This window comes from Microcebus murinus, chromosome 12 (genome assembly GCF_040939455.1).
Source record: "Microcebus murinus isolate Inina chromosome 12, M.murinus_Inina_mat1.0, whole genome shotgun sequence".
NCBI lineage: Eukaryota > Metazoa > Chordata > Mammalia > Primates > Cheirogaleidae > Microcebus > Microcebus murinus.
Genome location: NC_134115.1, coordinates 73,931,961 through 73,944,333, shown reverse-complemented (window position 1 = coordinate 73,944,333; position 12,373 = coordinate 73,931,961). Strand labels below are relative to the sequence as shown.

The 12,373-nt window shown below is 36.2% G+C and overlaps 1 protein-coding gene across 3 annotated transcripts in view; it reads left to right on the top strand.

Annotated features, from left to right (window-relative positions):
- Positions 1-12,373, top strand: part of FKBP15 (FKBP prolyl isomerase family member 15) — a 57,300-nt gene that overhangs the window by 19,334 nt on the left and 25,593 nt on the right. For all 3 annotated transcript variants that reach the window (XM_076008944.1, XM_012768895.3, XM_076008943.1), the window contains 7 exons: positions 793-942; positions 1,829-1,897; positions 3,026-3,172; positions 5,724-5,866; positions 6,693-6,750; positions 9,776-9,883; positions 12,107-12,209. In XM_076008944.1, coding sequence (XP_075865059.1) covers positions 793-942; positions 1,829-1,897; positions 3,026-3,172; positions 5,724-5,866; positions 6,693-6,750; positions 9,776-9,883; positions 12,107-12,209 — 778 coding nt within the window. The remainder of the gene's footprint in view (positions 1-792; positions 943-1,828; positions 1,898-3,025; positions 3,173-5,723; positions 5,867-6,692; positions 6,751-9,775; positions 9,884-12,106; positions 12,210-12,373) is intronic.

The following is a 12,373-nucleotide window of genomic DNA, read 5'->3' as shown; positions in this document are numbered from 1 at the left end:
TTTAGTCTTATTCACTTGGTAAAAAATTACTCTCATTATTTTAGTTAGCATTTATTTGATTATAACAATGAAACATTAAAAAAATGAGTAGCAAATTTCTAATGTGTACTATATTAAAATATTGACTATAGAATAATTTTTCACAAAGATATATCTGACTCCTTTGTTTAAGATTTGTACTAAGATAATATATCCAAATCCGTAGGTGGTAGTGATGTGAATTCTGGGAATATGACATGATTTTTTAAAGGGCCTTCTTTCTCTAGTGTATTTTCTTTAGAGGTAGCTTTTGAAATTATTTAGAAGTTCCCCTTTCTTCCTTTGGTTCCCAAACACTTAAATAGTAAATCAGTATAATAATAATAGCTAACGGTTGTTGAGTGCTTACTATTATTTGCCAGGTATGTTGCCAAGTACTCTACTTGTATTAGCTTACTTGATTTTCATAACCACCCTATGAGAAATGTGAAGCTTTTATCTCCATTTTACAAATGAGGACATTTGAGTACATGGAGATTCAGTTATTTGGCCCAGTTCACAAAGTTAATATGTGGCAGTGCCTGGATCTGTACCCAGACCTTCTGACTCCAGAACAATACTCTTAGGCACATTGATTCCTAGCAAGATTACTGTCTTTGGGACAGTTTACTTCTAAACATGTGATCTGGGTTTTTTTGTTTTGTTTTGTTTTGTTTTTTTTAGTGGATGTAGCTGTTTGGGAAAGAGCAGTAGCAATAATGGAATGAGTACTTATTGGGCTAAAGTTAATGCTGCCTGGATTTTGTCTTGTAGGTATGCATTGCCAAGTGCAACAGCACCTCTTCCCTGGATTCAGTGCTCTCCCAGGACCTCGTTGTGGCAGAGGGCCCTGCTGTAGAAGTTGGAGATTCTTTGGAAGTGGCCTATACTGGCTGGCTCTTTCAGAATCATGTGCTGGGCCAGGTAAGAAAATGTACCCTGCTAGTTCTTTTATAATTTAAATAGCATGAGGGCTATTCACAGTGAAGGTATTATTATTGTGAATTGCTGCTATTGTCAAATAGAAATTTTTTAGGATCTCTGCTTTAGTCCCTACGACTGTTTTTAGGGCATATTATAAAATGTTAATGTGTCAAATCTGCCCAATGTGACTCTTTCCGACTTAGGGAAATTGGAAACCAATTTCCCAAGTACTATTATTTTTGCTAATTGTTCATGTGTATGTCTTATCTTCTTATACGGGTTTTAAACTTCAATATATTCTTATGGGATTACGTCTTAAAACTTATTTTAGACCCTTCTCACAGTTTTTCTTATGGTAGATACTATAAATATGTTGGGGTTTTTTTGTGTTTTAAGATTAAGCCTTCAACAGCAATATAGTATAAGAGAAAGATCTTTAGACTATGAGTTTTTAAAAAACATGAATTTAAATCTCAATTTTATCCTAATTTGACCTTGATGAAATCAGTTAAGCTCTTTATTTTTTTCCTATTTGTGAATGGTGGTTAATGATCCTTACTCTGCTTACTTGGCAGGATTGGTGTCAGCATCAAATGAGATAATTTATTTGAAAATGCTTTATAGATGAAAAGTGCTTAAATACATGGTGGTTGGTAGAAATGTATTTTTCAAAAACCTGGAAAATCATTGTTTCAGAGATAATGTGATAACACCCTTTAGCCATGATGTGGTCTCATCTTTTCAGGTTTTTTAAAACTATTTTCTTAGTACGTTTGGTATTTCCTATTCCAGAAGCACTGTGCTTGTATGTAATTAGTTGAATATCATAATGATTCTTATTATTTTTGAAATTGGCTGACCTCATTTACTTTTTATCAAAATGCAGGTTTTTGACTCTACTGCTAACAAAGATAAACTGCTTCGCTTAAAATTAGGATCAGGAAAAGTCATCAAGGTAAAGGCTTAACTGTGTTTTTATGTGGTTTTATCAGTTGCAGTGGGCTTTAGATTTAATTTTGTGGAATTTTTCTAACCTGAGTATATTTTCTGAGAGTCTGGAAATGCGTGGTTGAAAAATAGGAGGGGGAAAAATGTGTTACATTATCTGCGTTTGTGAGATTTTTATCCACGAGACATTATGAAGATGGGTACATATGTTCCCTCTATTCCCTATCCTTTCTTTTCATCCTGTGACAGTGAAGGTATTAATAATTCTCTAAGAGAATTATTACATCCTTCCTGTACACTAATAAGGAAAAAGATGAAACTTGTTCTTTTAGAAGTGTGTCATAATGGGTTGATTCTTATTGGTCTGAGTTGCTTTGAATCACATCCCTGTCCTCGTGGGAGGCAACTACAAGGACATAGCAGGAGGAGCACTGGGATTGGAATCTAAGGACCTGGGTTCACATTGAGAAGTTTTTCTTTATCAACTGCACAGGTGTCTTTATAAAATAGTATTTTACACATGTGAGTATCACATATTGCTGCATTGTGTTGTGGAAAAAAAAGGTTTTCACCATTGCTTTGTTTATGAATGCTTTTCCCAGAATCCTTTGGAGACTTTGTCCTGTAGATCATAGCAGTTACGGCATGATCTTTGAAGCTAGACAGATCTGGTGTTGAACCTTAGCTTAACAACAACTTACTAACTGTATGATTTTGGGCTAGTTACTTAAGCTCCACAAGCCTCAGGTTTCTCATCTGTAAAATGAGGATAAGGCTGTCAACCTTGTGAGGGTATTTTGAGAACTAAACAAGATAACCCATGTAAAGCATATATATAGCACAGTATCTAGAATAATGTGCTTAATAAATGATAGCCTTTCTTTCTTATTGCCATTCTTTTATTCCCCCCATTTTCTCTCATCTTCTAAGAAGAGTATATTTCATATGCCAGCTTTTACATGTCTTAGATGCTGTATTCTAGATATTCTTATATACACGGGGTGATAGTTGAACTTGACCTCTGGAGGCACTGACTAAACCTAAAGGTGTGGATAAGTGAAACTTGATGCTCCTGTACTTGTCTTTTGAGTAGCTTCATGTCTGATGAGCTGTTTCCCATCTCTGATTCCTAAAGAGCTGGGAGGATGGAATGCTGGGCATGAGAAAAGGAGGGAAGCGATTGCTTATCATCCCGCCAGCCTGTGCTGCTGGCTCAGAAGGGGTAATAGGCTGGACTCAAGCAGCGGACTCGATCCTGGTCTTTGAGGTGGAGGTCAGGAGGGTGAGTGAAACTATCCTGTGTTGTGTTTGATGAATCGTCTGTCTCTTTGCTAGTTAGTTAAGTGAATCAATAAATATGTATGTTTGAAAACTAGGTTCTGAAGACATAGATTTCATTTTAAAAGTAGAAACTGAATAGTTGGAAAGAGCAACAGCACTGGAATCTAAAGACCAAGAAAGGGGAAAAAAACGTATATATTGCCAATGAACAGTACACTTAAAAATGGTAAAGATGTAAATTATATATGTATATTTTACGTCAATAAAAAAATAAGTTAATTAAAAAAAGGAACAAGTTTTATGTCCTTCCTGGTTCTCTTTTCAGAGTTTAGAATAGGTTATGACATTGAGTAAGTCACTTCTGCACACTAAGCTTCTTTTTATTTTGTCTATAAAATAGTGACTTCTGTCCAATGTATATACCTTTTTACTTAGTGATTTCATGGCTACAAATTTATTCTACTGATATATTTATATAAGCATACAAAAATATATATGTATGTATTTTCCTCCCTCTGCCATGTTGTAATAGTAAAAAACTGGCAACAACTTAAGTGTCCACTATTAAGAGACTGGTTAAATTATGTTTTTTCAGAGTGGTCTTTTATGTGCTCCTAAAGAATATCCAAAAGCCATTATTAAGTGAAGGAAGCAAGTTGCAGAACAGGATAGTATGGTGTCGTGTGTGTATGTGTATATATACAGTCATATGTACATATGTGTGTATAAACATATACACTCACGTAATAGACACATATATGCTCATGTATTCATAGAAAATTTCTGGAAGCTTTAAAATAAATGATTAAAGGTGTTTTGTTTTGTTTTTCTGAAGAATAGAAATGGAATTCAGAAACGTTTACCTTTTAGTATTGTGTCTTTTGTACCATCTAAAAATATTATCATAAATATATATAATTTCTATAATAAAACTGCAACAAGTTATAGCCAATTAACTTAATACTTACTTCCTATCCCCCAAATGGCCCTATTTGCTTTATACTGTGATTGTTAAGTTCAAATGTGATAGTGTTTGTATCTATAAACTATAAAATACCATACAAATAAAGAATATTATGATCATTTTCATTGTAGCTTATTCTTGTCACAGAGAATGGCTATGCCTTCCTTCTCAATGACACTTTCCTAATTGGACACCCTTATCTGCTGGGCCACTCTAGCCCTTTTTCCATGGCATGATCTCAACTGCCTTTTTTTTTTTTTTTTCATTCCCACAGCTTTTATATTCTGTCTCAGTTTTCCTTTGAGTTGGAAGAAATTATGGCTGTTGATAGATAACAAAACAATTTGAATCTACCAAGACTGGTATTTTGTAAACATAAAACAAGCTTTTCTTTTTTTCTTTTTTTTTTTTTTTTTTTTGAGGCAGTCTGGTTCTGTCACCTGGGCTAGAGTGCCATGGTGTCAGCCTAGCTCATAGCAACCTCGAACTCCTGGGCTTAAGCCATTCTCCTTCCTCAGCCTCCTGAGTAGCTGGGATTACAGGTGCATGACACCACACCTGGCTAATTTTTCTATTTTTAGTAGAGACTGGATCTTGCTCTTGGACAGGCTGTTCTCAAACTCCTGATGTCAAGCAATCCTCCTGCCTCAGCCTTGGCCTTCAAAATGTATCCAACAATTTAACTTCTGGGAATTTATACTTTGGAAATATTTAAGATTATATGCAAAGATACAGATATAAAGCTATGTATAGAAGTATCCTTTATGATAAAAGAAGCTAAATGTCCAACAGTGTGAAATTGGTGAAATATTAATATATTGTGTAATAGCATACATATTTATGACTTTGGTTCTTAAAATCCTTTGGAGATTTTTTCCTATAGATCATAGCATTAAAAGGCTGACCCTTGCAGCTAGACATACTCTTCAGTAGTAAAAAATAATGCTGTAGGCCAGGCGTGGTGGCTCACGCCTGTAATCCTAGCACTCTGGGAGGCCGAGGCAGGCGGACTGCTTGAGGTCAGGAGCTTGAAACCAGCCTGAGCAAGAGCGAGACCCCGTCTCTACTATAAATAGAAAGAAATTAATTGGCCAACTAATATATATAGAAAAAAAAATTAGCCGGGCATGGTGGCACATGCCTGTAGTCCCAGCTACTTGGGAGGCTGAGGCAGGAGGATTGCTTGAGTCCAGGAGATTGAGGTTGCTGTGAGCTAGGCTGACGCCACGGCACTCACTCTAGCCTGGGCAACAAAGTGAGACTCTGTCTCAAAAAAAAATGAATAAATAAAATAACGTTGTAAATTAATATCTAGTGACTTGGAAATATATTAACATGTCAGTGAGTGAGGAAAACAGGTTACAAAACAGTATGGCACAGTTTTGTAAAAAATATGTATACATACACACAGATAATAATAATGGTAGTTGAGTTGTAGGTGATTATTACCTTTATCTTTTTTCCTAGCTACATTTTCTCATTTGTCTACAATGAACTGATAATGGCTTGTGTAATAGAGAATAAGTGAAATGAAAGGAGGAGGAAGGATATTTGTAGCCTGTTCTACCTGTGGTGGCTCTTTCCCTAGGTGAAGTTTGCCAGAGATTCTGGCTCTGATGGGCACAGTGTTAGTTCTCGAGATTCTGCAGCTCCTTCTCCCATACCTGGTGCTGACAACCTCTCTGCTGATTCTGTTGTGTCACCACCCACATCGGTGCCTTTCAAATCGGGGTAAGGTACTGGCATTGTATTAAGTACTTTTTTTTTTTGAAACAGAGTCTCACTCTGTTGCGGGGGCTAGAGTGCCGTGGCATCAGCCTAGCTCACAGCAACCTCTAACTTCTGGGCTCAAGCAATCCTCCTGCCTCAGCCTCCCGAATAGCTGGGACTACAGGCATGTGCCACCATGCTCGGCTAATTTTTTATATATATTTTTGTAGTTGTCCAGCTAGTTTCTTTCTATTTTTTTAGTGGAGACGTGGTCTTGCTCTTGCTCAGGCTGGTCTCGAACTCCTGAGCTCAAACAATCCGCCCACCTCGGCCTCCCAGAATGCTAGGATTACAGGCATGAGCCACCACGCCCAGCCTCAAGTACTTTTATTTTTCACAAAAATGATTCTGGAAGGGGTTCAGAAATAAGGATACCATTAAAAATAAAAATTATTTTCAATAACTGGAAAAAATGGAATCAGGGAGATTGGGAAAATATTTGCATCAGATTTTTCTGACAAAGGATTAATATTCATGGTCTATAAAAGCACAAACTCAGATAGACAAGAATATCTCCAAAACTCTAGAAGGAAATTGATTGAGCAAATGGCATAAATACAAAATATATACCCATGTAAAATGTATAATAAATAATAAGCATTTGGATGGCAAGTTGTTCATTTTCACTAGCATTCAAAGATTATGTAAACTAAAGAAAAGTGGAAATTCTGTTTTACAGCCATTAAATTGGCGAACATTTTAAAAAACAATTTATTTATCTAGTATAACCTGGACTTGTGATTATGCATTTTGTTTTTATCTCAGTGTATATCTTATTTGCTTTCAGGGAACCACCTCTTCGTACCAAATCTAACTCTCTCAATGAACAGCTTATGATGAATACAGTAAGTATAAGAGTCTATCTCCCTCTCTCCCAGTGTGCTGAGGTTTCAAGTACCTAGCATATAGTAGGTTAGACAAAAAAAAAAAAAAATATATATATATATATATAGAGTACTTTATTCATTTTCTCTTACTTGGGAGTCAGTGTAAGTTAGCCTAGCCTCTTCATAGACAGACTTGGGTTCAAATCTTGATTCTTAATAAACTAGCTTTGAGGAAATTATCTAACTTCTCTGATCCTTAGCTTCTTCATTATTAAAATGGAAATAATTCTCATAGCCCCCTTATACATCTTCTTGTGAAGAGTAGAGATATTTGTAAAGCTCTGAGCTCAGAGCTATGCATATATCTTTAATAAGTTGTAGCTAAGTTTATTATTAGAATAGTGTTAGACTGGGGGAGGAACCTCTCAGTTAAAGTGCATTTCAATTTTAGAAATATTATTTATTCAAAGAGGAATATGTTAGTAGTTAATTCTAGGCTGTCTCTGGTACTTATTTTCTGTAATCTTGAGTAACTTCCCTAAACCTCAGTTTTATTTCCTCATCATTAAATGGAGACATTGCCTATCTCTAAGAGATTTTATGACTGTTTTTTTTGAGACAGAGTCTCTGTTGCCCAGGCTAGAGTGCCATGGAGTCAGCCTAGTTCATGGCAACTTCAAACTCCCGGGCTCAAGTGATCCTCCTGCCTCAGCCTCCTGAGTAGCTGGGACTACAGGCATGTGCCACCAAGCCTGGTTAATTTTTTCTATTTTTTTTTTTTTTTAGTAGAGATGTGGTCTTGGTCTTGCTCAGACTGGTCTCATACTCTTGATCTCAAGCGATCTTCCCACCTCAGCCTCCAAGAGTGATAGGATTATAGGTGTGAGCCACCTCGCCTGGCTCAGGCCATGACTTTTAAATAAAATGATGCCCATGGAGTTTTTAGTATAGTGTCTGGCATATTGTAAGAGCTCAATAAACATTAGCTCTTGTTATTATCATAATTACTGCTAATACTACATAGCTTTACACTTTCATTCTGTCAGAGGAATTTGGTGCTAACTTACCAACTAATTGACTTTGAGCAGGTCACTGGGCCTCTGTGTTCCCATCTCTAAGATGTGAGTGCCAGCATACCTCCGTTAGTAAAATTTGAATTTGAATGCCTTAAGGACTGACAGATGGGGTAGTTTGCTGCTGCTCTGCCTGATCAATAAAGGCTTCTGAGTTTGTAGGATATGCCCTGTGGTCTTCACCTACCACACTTGGAAACAGAACAGGTGCATGGAATGAAATTGATGCTTAATATCTCTCCAACTCTAGTTTACTTGTTTATATTCAGCCCAAGGCAGGAATTATTAAGCACATAATTCATCTGATATGTGTAAAAAGTGATCTCCTAAGCCCAGGAGATTAAACCAAAGAATCAGAAGAAAATTGAAAAAATAATTATAATCTCAGATCTTTGAAGAACCACAAAAATTGTACATATTGGTTCCATTGTATTCTGTAGTCATAACTATTCTTGTCACCTACTTCTAAGACTCAGTAACTTCTGGTAGACTAATGATCTCCAACTTTTTTCTTTTTCTTTCCTCTGTCTCTTTTTTTAAAACAATTTTAGGCTTTTAAATTGAGGCAAAATCCACATAACATAAAATTAACCATCTTTCTTTTTCTTTTTCTATTTAAGTTTTTATTTTCTGTTTTGAATAGGTAATTACATTCATATGGCACAATTGTCAAAAACAATATAACAAGATCTACATTGTGAGGACTCACTCCTATTCCTGTCCCCATCTTACCTATTCCATCTCACACCCCTTAGGTAACTGCTTTTATTAGTTTCTTATGATTCTTTCAGATTCTTTCAGTGTTTCTTTATGCAGGTGCACGCGAATAAGAATGTATATTTTATTCCTCCCTCTTTTCACACACAAAAGATAGCATGTTATATGTATATTATGCACCTTACTTTTTCCATATAATACATATAAAACACAATGTCTTTCATGTTAGTAGAGAGCTTCCTCATTCTTGTTTTAATTTGTAGATCAAGATATTCCATTGTGTATATCATTTATATAACAAGACCTTTCTTAATGTATCCAACTTTTTTTGATTATATACCTCCATTAGTTAAGAAAAAATGAGGATGCACTTCCAATATATGTCTATTGATAAATTAAATTATATACACAAAGCACTATTAATCCCTGTAAACAAACTTAATGTCTTACAGACATTAAGCAGTTACCTAAGGGGTGTGAGATGGAATAGGTAAGATGGGGACAGGAATAGGAGTGAGTCCTCACAATGTAGATCTTGTTATATTGTTTTTGACAATTGTGCCATATGAATGTAATTACCTATTCAAAACAGAAAATAAAAACTTAAATAGAAAAAGAAAAAGAAAGATGGTTTGTAGCTTAAAAATAATTCAAGTGGAGGGTATGGTCATTTCTTTCTACACTGAATAGATCATTTCTGCATCTTCTGGTGTATGTACTCTCCATTCTGAAACTACACTTTGGACTAGTTAATGGATACAGAAGCTTCTAGCACAAGGTCTAGTGTGTAGTCAATGGCAAGTTAGAATTAAATGAACCTCAACAAAGAGCCTCTGTTTCCTTCTTCCCACAACTCTCTTCTGAATATCTGTCTACTGAATTGCTTCAGACTTTTGAGAAGGTACTATCATCTAAAATGCCTCCCACCTTAATCTCTCCACCATAGTTTTTTATCTCTAAAATGAGAATTATTATGCATGGTTGGGAGACTTGACTGAAATGAGGTAATACATATGAAACCACTTTATCAATTCCAAACATTAGGGAATTATTTTTACTGCTATTATTAATTGTGATCCATGTATACTTCTATGCAAGAAATCTTTAATTCCTATTTTATAGAGGAAATAGTTTCAAATAGATATGGTATGGGGATTTGTTGAAGGATTTGATGTAAGAACCAAAAGGATAGAGCTGCCTGAAGGTATTGAACCTTGCTCACAGTGATTTTTTTGACTTTCCTCTCTTTGTAGAGTCCTGATACAGTTAAGGCCAAGTTGATATCTCGGATGGCTAAAATGGGCCAGCCCATGCTGCCCATCCTTCCACCACAGCTGGATTCCAATGACTCAGAAATTGAGGTATGTCCCTCTGGCTGAATTAAAATGAATAGTACAGATGGTGCCATTTTCTGTTCCTTTGGTTGGAATGATTATTTTTTCTGCTTCTAGCCCAGAATCATTTAAAGGGTTTATCGACAAAATGATACAGATTGCTGATGGTACATGTGTTTCTACTGAGACTGGCACTTCCTCTGAGAGATGAAAGCAGTTCCATACATTTACTAGAATCTCTATTGTCCTAATGATGATTCATTAGGCAGAATGATGCCCAATTCATAGCAGGTGCTCAATTAATATTAGTTGATTGAATGTTAAGATCCTTTTGGAAAATGCTAATCTTCCCACTGATGTTGCTTATTACTAAAGATCAAACTGCTATGTCTTTTGATTTTGTATGTGGTGGTTTTGTTTGTTTTATTTAGTTCAAGAACTGAATTGAAATCAAATCTATCAATTTGTCCCCTTGTTTCTTGCTTTTGACATTTTCCTTAGAAAGCCTTCTCACTTTCAGACATTACAAATATCACATATATTTTTTAAGATATTATTTCATATTTAGATCTAAATTTTTAATTCATTTTGAATTTGGTGTGTGCTATAAACTAACTTAATTTTTCTTTCTTTTTTTTTTTTTTTTTTTTTTTGAGACAGGGTCTCACTTTGTTGCCCAGGCTAGAGTGAGTGCCATGGCATCAGCCTAGCTCACAGCAACCTCAAACTCCTGGGCTCAAGCAATCCTCCTGCCTCAGCCTCCCAAGTAGCTGGGACTACAGGCATGTGCCACCATGCCTGGCTAATTTTTTCTATATATATATTAGTTGGCCAATTAATTTATTTCTATTTATAGTAGAGACGGGGTCTCACTCTTGCTCAGGCTGGTTTCAAACTCCTGACCTCGAGCAATCTGCCCACCTCAGCCTCCCAGAGTGCTAGGATTACAGGCATGAGCCACTGCGCCTGGCCAAAAAGTAACTTAATTTTAACTTAAAATTATAGATACAGAAGAAATATAATTCACAAAAAGAGCATTCTTTATATATTGCTTTGTAACTTGATTTTTTTTTTTTTTTTTTGAGACAGAGTCTCGCTCTGTCACCCAAGCTAGAGTGCCATGGCATCAGCCTAGTTCACAGCAACCTCAAACTCCTGGACTCAATCAATCCTCCTGTCTCAACCGCTCGAGTTGCTGGAATTATAGGCACTTGCCACCCAAGCCTGGCTAATTTTTTCTTTTTTTAGTAGAGACGGGGTCTTGCTCTTGGTCAGGTTGGTCTCGAACTCCTGAGCTCAAGCAATCCTCCCACCTTAGCCTCCCAGACTGCTAGGATTATAGGCATGAGCCACTGTGCCTGGCCTTGTAACCTGACTTTTTAACTTAAATTTATATCATAAACATTTAGTTAACATAAAAAATATAAGTAAATAAAGCAAAGCATTATTAATTTAAAGATAGCCCAGTTTTCTATTATATCAATTTATCATAATTCCTTTCACTCTATTGTTAGACATTTAGGTTGGTTTAGAGCTGTAATCTAAAACTTGGATGCTTTTCCAGAAGAGAATATCATGTAACAAGGGGAAGTTCTAAATTAGTAAGAGAATGTCAAAGATACTTCAGCCCCTGAACTATAGTATAGCAGATTACAGTCACTATATATAGTGTCTCAAGAGTTTCTGTTTCTGTATGAAGTTGGAAGATTTAAAATAAATTTGTTTAGAGTTATAGCTTTGATTTTATGAAAAGAAAGAATGGGGAAAAACAGTCTAAAACTATATAACATGTTATGAGGTGCAATGAATCCCACTCTATCTTTCATTGAGTACCTTGAGGCCTATGTAGATTATTTGGCAGAAGAGAAGAGGCTGGATTATTCCTTGGAAGAGATCCTTTTGTGGGAAAGATTAGATCAGGCTCAAGGTAGCTGCTGGTTTGGAAAATGATGTATTTTAGAAAGCAGTTAGTTTAGCTGCTTCTGAAAATAAAACATCAACAATTTAGAATATTTGTACAAATTAACTATGTTTAATTATTTGATATGATTTACAGCGAGAAGGGCACAGTAGAATGCTTTCTCCCCACAACCCACACTCTAAACTCTTGGGTTTCGTTTCTTACTTGCCTTTTCTTCCTTTTCATTGCCTAGAAACCCTGTTTTGAAAGCAGGTTTGGGGCAGACAGTCAGCCTCAGTCTTCAATGAAGGACTCATACGTAGTAACCCAAACCTTCCTGCCTGTTTCAGGATGTGAATGCTCTGCGAGGAGTTGGGCAGCCCATGGTGACTCCGACCGTCCAGCCTTCTCTTCAGCCAGTCCATCCAGTGTTACCACAGATGACCTCGCAGGGTAAGAAACCTCTCTGAGGCTCTGTGCCTTGAACTGGGTCAGCACCAAAATTATCATCACTGTTCCTTAAATTGTCAGGCTACATTGTTTTAGTACTGAAGACTGGACTAGAATGTAAAAAACTTGTCAGTTTGTCCCTGGGGAGGGCATTTTCAGACCTGGAG